The following is a 13074-nucleotide window of genomic DNA, read 5'->3' as shown; positions in this document are numbered from 1 at the left end:
GTTTATAATGGCAAATGATACTTTGAATATTACATGTTAATAACTTGATTGGAATTATAACCTTGAGTTGACAGTTTGATACTTTGAAAATTTTGAGCCAGCCCTACCCCCAAGGGCTGTAGGGTGGGGCTCAAAGGAGTCAGTGTGCTAAAATTTCTTCATTTTCCTTGTTTAGAATCAGAGGTGCTAGTTTCAAATACTTTTTAGTCTGAAATCTGTATGCTAGATATTGACTAAGGTGGTTTTATTGTTTTTTGTCACTTTGAATAATATTTCTGTTCATGTTAAAAACAAAATTAACTCTCTGTATAAATATATCAGGTGACCGTTAAGGCCCATGGGCCTCTTGTTTCTTTATTTGATAAATGCTGATCTAAGTTACCTTTTATTTAGGGATTCAGAATATTTTATTATGATTCTGTCTCTATTTAGGTTCCTTTCGTTGGACATGTGTCAATGTACACGGGTCTGTCCCTCCTGCTCGTGTCTGGCACTGTGTTGTACCAATCACTGCCTTGACCCTCAAGACAGATAACTCCATCCGAACCAGCTCTGTGCCTTACTTAAAGAACAAAAAGGAAGGAAGCAAACTTAGACGTCCAAAAAGTAGTCCGGCCTATTCTTCTGCTCGAAACCAAGTCCGTCCAGATTTAAATAGAAACTCTGACAACAAGAAGTTTGTGCCTGCTCAACTCACCTCACGCTCCTTGAGTCCAGGTTCGCAAGATCTGAGGCTGCCAATTCTGATGACAACACCACGAGACAAACAAAAAGATGATACCTCGCCCCTAGTGTGCAATCGTCAATTATCTTGTAATAGTGTAACCTCAACAGGAAGTCAGGGGAAAGGGGTAGATAACCCTGCCCTAGAAAGAGAACGTAGTTTAGAGGAAGTATCAAATGTAACAGAGATTTTGAAATTTCATAATTTCCAGGAAAATCAAAGTCCAGACTTCACAGGTAGAAAGACTCCTAGACAAGGTGCAAAGTATGCAGTGAAAGAGACAACACCGCGATACAAAGGAACAGAGGACACCTCGCCCCTATTGTACAATCGTCAGTTATCTTCTATTAGTGTAACCTCAACAGGAAGTCAGGGGAAAGGGGTAGATAACCCTGCCCTAGAAAGAGAACGTAGTTTAGAGGAAGTATCAAATGTAACAGAGATTTTGAAATTTCATAATTTCCAGGAAAATCAAAGTCCAGACTTCACAGGTAGAAAGACTCCTGGACAAGGTGCAAAGTATGCAGTGGAGGAGTGTGGTACAGATATGTCTGAAATGTGTTGTTTCCAGGAAAATCAAAATTCTCTAGAAAATGCATTGAGTGAAAGTGCATCAAAGCATGAGTTAAAAGAAAATGTCATACCTGGACAAGTGAAGAATTCTCCTTCAAAACGATATAAGAAAAAGCAACACAAGAATCATGGAAAAGCCATAGAGTTAAAGGAATTAGGTGCATTCAACAAACTAGCATCTTCTCAAGAACTTGTGGTAGAGGATTTAGAGTTTGTTGAGAATCACTATTTTGTAGATAGAAGTGCTACACAAACATCAAGGAATCCATTCCGAGGCCAAACTATGAACAGCAAACAAAATGGTGGTAGTTTGTCAAACTTGAATTCTATAGAAATGAAACCTACTTTGTATTGTGGCCAAACTGTTATTGGTGATACCTCAGGAGCAATAGAATCAAAGTCGTCGTCAATGTCAAATCTCGGTGAAACGGCACTGATAAACGTGAACTTTGGTTCGTCCAAACAGATATCAAGTAGCTTACATGTAATTCCGCCAAGGAAAAACAGTATGCATTGTTGGGAAGAAAATGATCACAAAACACTACCTCCGTTACGTAACACAAACAGCCGGGAAGGTCACCGGAGAGACCAGGCATCAATGCCAGTCAGTAAATCTATGGACCATTGTCAGTCACGTGATAGTGGCCAAGGTCCGGAGTCTTATGTCAAACAAGAGGTGAGTTGTATTATAACTAGGGCCAGTAGTATAACAAACATCACTGTATCATGTCACAATTTTGGATGTATTTCATAAATTTCATCATTCTGATCCTGGAACCCAATGTGGTCATTATGGCTTTTGATTAAGGTTTGAAATTTATTTTGTACATGTGTAATTTGCTTTTTTGTCAAAAGAGAAAGATTGTTGAAAGAAAAATGGGTAAATGAAATAGTTTTGTGGTTCTTGTTACACCTAACATAGATTGTGATCTAGAATATACAGTTGAACTTTGTAATTCAGATACTGTATAACATGAAATGTTCGTTGTGTATAAACATTCGTGGTTTTCGAGGCTGCTATGGAACAACGAAAATAGATACAATGAATGAAATTGACATACATGACCACTGTGTGTTTATATGGGGTTTCCACGAAAGCTTGTTCCATGAAATTAAATAGCTTCATACCATGAAAGAAAGTATACCCGAATGTTTCATGTTATAGAGTATATTACGTACTCTGTTTCCAAAGAAATTTGATAAAGAAATGTTGATGGTAGTTTGAATCAGAACCTAAATCTTCTGTACATATGGGCGGATTGGTTGAGTGGTTAACACTCGGGCAGTCCACACAAGAGGCCGGGGTTCGATCCCCGAAATCGTCGTACACATGGATATTCAGAGAAAGTCTTTTTCTCCTGCCCACACAACTCCAACAACCAAGGTGGAGTATAAATTGGTCTGCGGTGGATGTTGCGGTATCTGTGCTGTACGTAGCATTCAAGTGAGGTGGCACTATAAATGATGCTGTTGGAAGCACGGTCCCACTACAAACAGAACACATTACATCTCCAGCCACAGGCAGGCATAAACACATGGGGAGATATTAGCCAGGTGGCATAGGACTAGTAGTTAGTGCATGATAAGGAAGCTCCTGCAAATTCCTCAATATTGTATTGACACATGGGGAGATATTAGCCAGGTGGCATAGGACTAGTAGTTAGTGCATGATAAGGAAGCTCCTGCGAATTCCTCAAAATTGTATTGATTAATGTATATGCTGATTGTATTAGTTGTATATCTTTGTACTGTAAAGCGCTTTAGAGCTAGATAGGGTGCTATATCAAATGCTGTATATTATTACGTATGTTTCTGTCGCTGATTTTCAACTTTTGATTGCAGATTGACACTCCCTACTTCCTGTTGTTCGGAGGAAAAGAGTCCAGGGGGAGTAACCTCCACCTGGGACCGATGGTCGTGTGGCACTCCACAGTCATCGTACGACACAGCGATATCAACCATGGAGAATTTCACAGGTAAACATGATGGTCAGAGGAGTGTGTCATTCTCTAACCAGGATGTACACAGAGGAGTGTGTCATTCACTAACCAGGATGTATACAGCTCTTGTGTTTGAGCTTCACTACCTTCAAACCCATTTCCGGGATTGATTGAGCTTCAATTTTAAAGTACTGTTCTGTGATTTGTAATTTCAAGTATCATTTACTGCATGATCTTTATTATAAAGACATCTTTTGAAAAATTTCATTTTAATATAGATTACGATTCCCTGCTGAAGCTGAATATGACGGGCCTGATGTAAACATTTCCTTTGTAATAACATTTGAGATTTTCCTCAGATATGTTGCTTAATTTATAAATTTAAAGGTAAACAATTCTTTATGATATACATTAATGCACTGTCAGGCATAAGAGGGAACATCTTCAACTGTGTCCCTGTGTATTCAATGAAACACATCAGGATTGAGGATGGACACAGTTTATTGATAGGCAGTGCTGAGTCTCACGGCGTTGTAATACATAAATGGTCATTTCCTTATAAGGTAAAAATAAATGGTCACATGAGCCAATTTGGCCTTACTACATAATTGTATACTGATACATTGTACCATACCTATATTAAAATACACAATGTCATGTGACTTATCAGAATCTCCCCTTCCTTTTAAACAGCAATAATCTGTAAATGACAGGTAACTATTACAGAAGTCCAATAAACAGGAGCTTTCTTCACACACTTTGCTTGCATGTACAGTGAAATGTTAGTCAGAAAGTTATAATGCTAAGTTAGAGATTTCTTTTTTCTTGAAATTGACATAGGTAATATCCTAAACGTGTTGTCCTGATATTAGGACTGATAAGGTTCCATGGTACCTACACACACAACAATATTCACAACATGCACATTTTGGCTTGATCTGCTTCATTCACTGCTCAAATTCAACATTCATATCATACAGGAAGATTCAACAGAAACAGTCTACTCACCACCATCACCATCACTGTTTTATTGGGGGTGGGGGTTGGCAGATGCGTACTATGTTACAGTGTACCCATGTTGTCCTATTGAGATTCATTGTGGTGACTCAAACAAAGTTTATACAAAGATCATGCACGAGAATTCCTCAGATGAGTTCATATTTAAGGGTCCCAAGATCAACACAAATGTCACTGTTGCTATTTATAGGTCAAACATAGAACCAAAGGGGCATTCATATCTTGCAGAAGTTTTCTAGTTAATTGGAGAAATATTTGTTTTTCATATTAAAAAGAACAAAATATATACTATTTAAGGTTTTTGAAGTCATATTTTATTTCAAATTCCCTCTTCATTCAAGATTTTTTTTTAGCTTAAAAAATCTTATTTTTCATCTCATGAATAATTTGAGCTGAACAAAATGCCTGTTTCCTGTTAGTTATCAATATAGTAACCTTTCACTCAATATTCTAACATCTATTTATCATCCTTAGCTATCAAATTAGTTTAGCCATTGCTAGAGGTATACTTTTCCTACCTGCTGTACAAAGATGTATTTATGAGGAGGTGTATTTCTCCTGTCTATATCAAAGCTGCATATAGTGATGAAGCAGTATTATAAAGAAAGGCAATTATTGTGTGAACAGTTTGTTACAAAATACAAATGTATAGAAAACCTGAAATACTGTTAACAAATTTCTAAACTTAAAAACAACTGATAGTCAAAATGTCTTTAGTCTCAAGTACCAGTGGTTGAGGCAGTGCATGAATGAATTACTGTAATAATAAATAAAAGCTTATTAGGCTAATTTTATAATGATATAATAGTTAATTTGTTTTTACTTAAATAATATGCAATTGACAACATTTACACTCTTGCTAATCACTAATTACAATAAGTGCTGGAGTGTATTAAACATGTGAGTTTGCAGACATATTATCTTTCAACTTGATGATACATGTAACTTGATGATACATGTAACTTGATGATACATGTAACTGATTTTTATGTTCCAGGTCCAGTTTGGTTATCTAGAGATCACTATAGAGACAAGGGAATGTTTGTGGGGTGGGATCACTCAAGATGTTACACTGAACTTTGACAAATCAGTTGTCAACCCACCTTTGAAGATTGGACTGAGTTCAGCCATAGAAACAGCGATCCCTGAACTGCCATAGCAGGTCGCCCTGTATGAGTCTGCACAGAACTTTTTCATTGTGAACCACCTTTGAAAATTCTTTGTTGAACAGAGTTTTGCCACCGAAATAGTCATCTTAATTTTTTTTAATGAACTTTGATATGTTGACGGCCGCACTTGAAGATTCTGTGCAGATTTTTGCCCTAACAACAACCGATGTTGAAGATTGTGCAATGATCTTTGCCATTATATATTTTTATAAGCAACATCTCACCTTTGAAGATCCTGCATGCAAATATAGTTAGCCAATTAGCATCAGTCATATCCTAAATGACATAGAGTTTAATATGCTACTGATCAGAGGACATTTGATGCTGATCAGAGGACATTTGATGCTATCAGAGGACATTTGATGCTATCAGAGGACATTTGATGCTATAAGAGGACATTTGATACTGATCAGAGGACATTTGATACTGATCAGAGGACATTTGATGCTATCAGAGGACATTTGATACTGATCAGAGGACATTTGATACTGATCAGAGGACATTTGATGCTGATCAGAGGACATTTGACTTTTGATACTTCACAACCAACTGTGATTTCCTTTACTTAATTAGCAGGGGGGGCTATGTGGTCATTGACCCCTCAAAACTGAAACTGACCCCTCCATGTTCCAAGTTTCTTTTCATTTTACATGGAATGGACCCTCTTAATTTTGATATTGACTAAACATTGCTGAAATATGACCCACTGCTCTCAAATTCCCAGAAGTTTTTCCAATAATGCTAGGTTTAAGTTAATTGTAGTGATACTTCAATTTCAAATTTATAAAAACAATAACTATGTTGATTTCTGTATTTTGTACTGTTTTTATGTTAGTGTAGAATTCATCAAACAGTACTTCAAGATGTATAAAACGTTCGATTCTAATGACATTTGTCTATTTTTCACATTGAAATTTTTACTAGACTTTTGTTTCTTCCTAAATCTTAGCGATGACTTTTTCCTCCCCTAAAAATTCCCTATAAGGAAAGTGTTTCAGTATTGTAACATTTTTATTTGATGTAACAAATGTTTGAGAAACTAGGGGTTTTCCATGTAATTTGTTATTTTTTTTCTGATCAAATTTGAAATTGAGATAATTTCATTATAACCATGGTTACTATTCCCTGATCAGTGAAAGCCTGGGTCATTTTAATGTTGTCAAGGATAGGCACACACAATCCTATCAACAGATTTAACTGTTTTTTCTGTACAACCAAAAATATCACTGGGATATCTTTAGCAGTGTTTTGTAACAGTGTATTATTTATATTATTGTTTTACCTTAAAATATATTCACTGTAACTGTCCAGGACCCAAACCTGCTGTTTCTGTATAAAACTTGATGTAGAAGAGTAGAGCAGTATCTATCTTTGGTATCCAAGTGTTCCACTCTAAATAAACCTATCTTCTCTACTGTCTTCAAAATGTCATGACAAAATTGATAGCCTTGTATGGACCACCCTGTGTATGATACAAGTAGACTAGGTTGTATGCACCACCCTGTGTATGATACAAGTAGACTAGGTTGTATGCACCACCCTGTGTATGATACAAGTAGACTAGGTTGTATGGCCCACCCTGTGTATGATACAAGTAGACTAGGTTGTATGGCCCACCCTGTGTATGATACAAGTAGACTAGGTTGTATAGACCACCCTGTGTATGATACAAGTAGACTAGGTCGTATGGACCACCCTGTGTATGATACAAGTAGACTAGGTTGTATGGACCACCCTGTGTATGATACAAGTAGACTAGGTTGATACTCTGATATACATCAAATGAATCACCATGCAGCATAATGGTAAAATTTACTGGCTCTGTAGTTTGGTGTCACTCCACTATAATCTTCAAAGGACAGGTATCAGCCTAGCAATTGGTCAAGATTTTATATCTTAAACCAATCAAATAGCTAACTCAGTGTGCCTTTAGTTTTGTTATGACATATTTCCACGGTGTACAGAAGATAGGTGTTTTGAGAGCAGAACCTTGGAGTTTGAGATGAGCATCATCCTGATATACGTATTGTAGCTCCACTAGTGTGTCCATAGACATATCTCCACCATTATGTGTCTGCTGTGAGAGTATAAAGCATTGGTGTTTGATAAAATATCACCATCCCTTGTATTCTGCAGGCATTTAAGTTCCTGTAGAAATTGTATCTCGGTTAACATGTTTCCAGATGTTAGTGCTATATGGCTGATTGTGATATTATAGCTCGCCTGGTACAAAGTGCCTGTGTGAGCTAAGGTTAGGTGCAGTATTCTTTCATCAATTTTTTCCTTGATCAGCTTCTCCTTTAAATAATTGACTGTTATCGAAGTTCCTTCTGATACACCAGCACACATACGGATACAATAGACATACAAAAGCATGTCCTTAAATGACCTTGACTTTTAATAGGTCGCTATACCCAACAAAACCAAACCTAAGTCATATTTTGACCACAAGTTTCAGGATGAACAAGGCTTGACATTACGGGACTGTGTATTATACCCCTTGGAGCATATTGGAGTAGCCTGTATTCTTTATAAAGTGTTAAGTTTGTAATTTTTTGATTGACCCTACTGCATGAGATCAAAAGTAATGAACCTGTTATATAATTAAGAATAGCAATACATTAGATTAATCTGTTTTTATCAAGGAAATCCTTTGGCAATTGCAGCCAATATAGACAACATGTTGATATATGATGTGATATTTTATAGTGCAATACAGCTTTTGTCACAATGACAAGAATGTTTATGATTAGACTGCAACTTAGTTATCAGAAAGAAATTATGTTTTGGCTGAAAACTTTTTTGATTCACACTGTATGCATTGGTGTAAACATTGGGTAATGTGAAAATCTTTTTTGAAATTTCATATGAAATTATTTCGAAAATATTACTTAAGATTTTCTATTAATAAATATTTTCTAGACTTGTTTCATAATCTTATGTTAAATCCAGAAACCATTTAAGACTTAATACGTTTGTTTCTAATGAGCTGGAATACAGCCATAAGGACCGGAGCATGGCTCACTGTTGATTTCATGTAGATACAATTATTGTGATATGGAAATACATGTATACCCCGGTAACAATATCAGCTTAGGACCTTTGTAAAACAAAGGAACACTTTTGCATAATTAATTACTTTATCAGCTGTCTCGTGAAATTTGTGAGTCAGTGAGCAGTGGCACATCCCTATCTTAGGGTAGGATTTCTTTCTTTCTTGTAAGAAAAAGGTGAAAAGCATATTAATTGTTTAGATCAAAAATTGACTGGGGGGGGGGGGGGGGGGGAATCAAGAGAATGGCTGAAACCTCCTAGGTTTGACCGTTACTGGGCATTATATTGAAACATGACAGTGTATACAACTCACTTGCTTGCCTGGTACATTTTCCACAGATGTCATCCTCATGTTTTATCACCGTTGACTACTAGATGCATGTATGATAGTACCAAAGAGTAGGGGTGGGCCTATAATATTGCAATATATGTTCAGCAATACCAATATATTTGTTTGAAGCCACAATATATTGCAATATTGTTTCAACCAATTGTTTGGGAAGTAAAGCACAGTTATGTTATAATTTTACAGAAAAAAATCTAAGATTGAATTAACATTATCCGAATTAAACTATACAGAATGATTTTCAGTATATCATTGGAGCATGCTGAACTGATGCTCACCTTTAATCATTTCTATGTGAAAAAAATCAATGGACAAAACCTCTAGGAATACAATATATTGTGATTTATTAAACAATATTCCTTAAGTATTGCAATCCCAACCCCTACCAAAGCAGTCATCGCTGTATATAGGTAGAGGCTATCTGGTCGTATTTCTGTGTCAGTATACCGTTTCACCACATACACTAAATGCCTCAAACTTACTATTGACATGTTTGTCAGATTGTCTTCATACCGTTGTTGGTTTTACACCTTTGAAACATTAATCGTGTTATTTGTTGGAATCACACATGTGGCCAAGTATAAACGTGTAAAATGTAAGAAGTTATAGAAAGATGTATTTTTTGTATTGAAATTTTTATACACAAGTTCTTTTCTTACTGAAGTATATTTGAACTGCTGATTGATTAAATTTGTATTTTTTAAAAATAATTGCTTGTCTGTTTACAAGATGTATAATGTAACAAGGGACCAGAATATTCCTCTACTGAAATACTCTAAAAACGAGGTATTGCTGAGCATGACTGCTGGTAAGGGGAAGTAACTCTGTGACAATCTTGTGCAAAGAAACATTTGTTCAAGTTTGGTGTTTATGAAGAAATATTTGTAATAGTGAAGTTACAAGTCATCAAAACACCTACCAGTTAGTGAGATGCTAGCAATGCTAGTTTGCATGACCTATAATACCAGTATGTCATGCATTGAACCATATTAAAAGGAATTTTTATATTTATATGGATAAATTAAACAACATTGAAAAGATCAACAGATCAATTTCTACCAAATTCATTATTGAGAACTAGTATAGTGTTTGACTGTGATGATATTTGGCAACAGTACGACAGTAATATATACGGCCAGTTAATATTTAAGTTTCCTTTTTTGTAATGTACCTAGTACTATTACACCTTCCTTTGTATATTTTATGTTATATCATGTAGAAGACATTTACATTTATAGAAGCATAAGTTAATTGATTATCATTAAAGTATTTTTACATTAGTCACATATATTTATAACCATTAAAATATTGTTACATTATTATCTATCATTAAGATATTAGTCACTTATTTATCGGAAATATTTCAGCGTTCATTATTGTTTATGTTTATATTTGTTGGGAACGAAATCAGAAATAAAATAGTTGTATTTGGATTCCATGTACAAGTACATGAATGACATGACATTGTATATGACATGACATTGGGAACATTGTTGTATATGACACGACATTGACAACATGGTTGTATATGACATGACGTTGAGAGTATTGTTGTATATGACATGACGTTGAGAGTATTGTTGTATATGACACGACATTGACAACATGGTTGTATATGACATGACGTTGAGAGTATTGTTGTATATGACATGACGTTGAGAGTATTGTTGTATATGACACGACATTGACAACATGGTTGTATATGACATGACGTTGAGAGTATTGTTGTATATGACATGACGTTGAGAGTATTGTTGTACAGTATATGACATGATGTTGAGAGTAGTGTTGTATATGACACGACGTTGAAAATATTGTTGTATATGACATGATGTTGAGAGCATGGTTGTATATGACATGACATTGGCAATATGGTTGTATATGACATCACACATGACGTTGGGAAGATTTTCTTTTTTACAATTTCTCTACAGAACATGGACCATTCAACTCCTTTGAGTATTTTGTATATCTCTTGACACCATTCCACATCACCATTTGATTTTTCCAAAATTTATTTTCTTTAAATCAACCCTAAATTTAGATTTTAAAACTGCGATCATACTTTGATTTGTGACATTTGATGTTTGATACTGCACCATAATGTAGGTCGATGTATTTTTATCTTTTGACAAGTTATCATCTTTGTTATACACTACATGTTGAGCTGGTTACACTTGTCGTAAATGTTGGTGTAGATAAAGTGTTAACTGTATTAAAACCACCGTCCCATGATCCGGTGCTGATCTTATTAAAATAGTAAATTAAATTATTAAAAATAGATTTTTTATGTCAGATTTTTATGTATCTTTATCAAAATATAAATGCTCAATCATTATCACTAAACCCTCCAATTTATAATAGACTACATTGTAAACATAAAGTCCTGTTTTAACAAACTGCAAGACTTTTGTAATTTTGTGAGACATTTTATACCCAGCACATGTACCCAATTATCCTTTTTCCATCTTTGATCACCCCAATTAGAAAAAAACCCACTAAAAATAGCTCAAGATTTCAGATAAAGGAAACTTGGAAAAGCTGTTAAACAAATAGTAGTCTGTGTATTCCTATCAATTGTAATGCTCATTTATAATGATCACATGTCTTAGAATTCAATAATAAAGGACCAGTCAAGCTAGGGAATTTAACTTCAGCTCAAACAATATTTTTTACTCGTTTAAAATTTTATTTTTTAAAGGTGATGCTAAAGAGACATGAAACATTTAATTGTACGATGTTGTAAACAATGTGGACTGTTCTGTAATAGTGTACCTCAAATCTGAAGTGCATTCGGTAACAAACATTGATGGAAAAGGTTTATTTGAAGGAAAACTGAAGCTTTTCTGAGATATTGGGGTGAGCGTATACCTGGACATGGCCCATGGGCGTATCTTTGGTAACCTGTGGTAGTACATATAGGGTATAGGTAATATTTAATTACATGTTAACCAGTACAAAGTGGGCTGTAAAAATGCAAAGAGCTTTGTGATATTTGATATTTGACTGATTTATACACTTTACAAAATCGGTATTATTTTGTGAAGATGTATTATAGAGTTTTTATAGAGATAATTTTTATTTGAATTATTATTTGCCTGATATCATGTTTAGCTTGTTTCAACCTTTAGACTTTCATACAAACAAAACTATCATCTTGCAATTTCATGAATACAGACCCTGATGAATTTAAATTCTGATTCAGTACTTCAGACTTATTTTTCTGTGATAAACTTGATTTTATTTCAAGATTCACTAGAATTTCCATGGTAGTGAGACTTTTGATTTTAATAAATTTGATATAAATGTTGCCTAGTAATTAACCTTTGGAATGATTGTAAAATTCTGCTGAAATAGTTTATGATAGTAAAGAGGACACGTGTTCTATCTAGTTAACATGACCTTTAACCTCGAGCTATATCCATAGAGACTTGTTATATCTCTATCATTACCACTGTCATTATGTAGTAGGATTTAAACCGACAGTTGAACGAGATTGTTTTGTTCCAATTTATCTTCATATTCTTAATTCTGTACTGTACTATTTCTCTCCCAGCTACCCCCGACATTTGTTCCCAACTTAGTCTAGGTCAGAAGAAACCATTTAAATTAATGCCCTAAATACACCTTTACAGCTAGACAGTATTTTTTGATAGGAAAATTTGAGAAAAATAGAAATTAGTCAATCTCGTTTGATGTAAATGAAAATATCAACTATCAGGATCAGATTTTTGAAGTTCAGCACATGGCAGAGCCTGAAGTGCTGAACCTCGGAAATCTGACCTTTGTGTTGTAATGTCTATTTACATAGGAATGATAAATTAGTCTATATATATATAAGGTTTTATAAGCAATATTGGTGAGCTGTTTATGTCTGACGTGTAGATTATAGACTTGACATTGACAGTATATACAAGTTATAGATTTGTTATTGACTAGTTATGTCTGACATGTAGATTATAGACTTGACATTGACAGTATATACAAGTTATTGATTTGTTATTGACTAGTTATGTCTGACATGTAGATTATAGACTATGTATAGGTTATAGATTTGTTATCGACTAGTTAGGTCTGACATGTAGATTATAGACTTGACATGCATTGACAGTATTCCGTCTTTGCGTATTGCAGAGTTATCTTCTCTTGAGAGCAGGTATTGATTGTTACGTCACTTGTTTGTGAGAGTAACATCATCCATTTTTGAGAAAACGACGTAACTTTCTCACACAAACCAATGCCGTAACAATC

At 34.8% G+C, this 13074-nt stretch overlaps 1 protein-coding gene across 1 annotated transcript in view; it reads left to right on the top strand.

Annotated features, from left to right (window-relative positions):
* Positions 1-6076, top strand: part of LOC110455356 — a 29800-nt gene extending 23724 nt beyond the window's left edge. Inside the window, exons 6-8 of the mRNA XM_021505481.1 lie at positions 433-1973; positions 3140-3273; positions 5252-6076. Of these exons, the coding sequence (XP_021361156.1) occupies positions 433-1973; positions 3140-3273; positions 5252-5270 (1694 nt within the window). The 3' untranslated portion in view covers positions 5271-6076. The remainder of the gene's footprint in view (positions 1-432; positions 1974-3139; positions 3274-5251) is intronic.
* The last annotated feature ends 6998 nt before the right edge of the window (positions 6077-13074 follow it).

The sequence above is a fragment of the Mizuhopecten yessoensis genome, unplaced genomic scaffold, assembly GCF_002113885.1.
Source record: "Mizuhopecten yessoensis strain PY_sf001 unplaced genomic scaffold, ASM211388v2 scaffold125, whole genome shotgun sequence".
In the NCBI taxonomy this organism is placed as follows: Eukaryota; Metazoa; Mollusca; class Bivalvia; order Pectinida; family Pectinidae; genus Mizuhopecten; species Mizuhopecten yessoensis.
The sequence above is the reverse complement of the archived record's forward strand: the minus strand, read 5'-3'. Positions and strand labels throughout refer to the sequence as shown.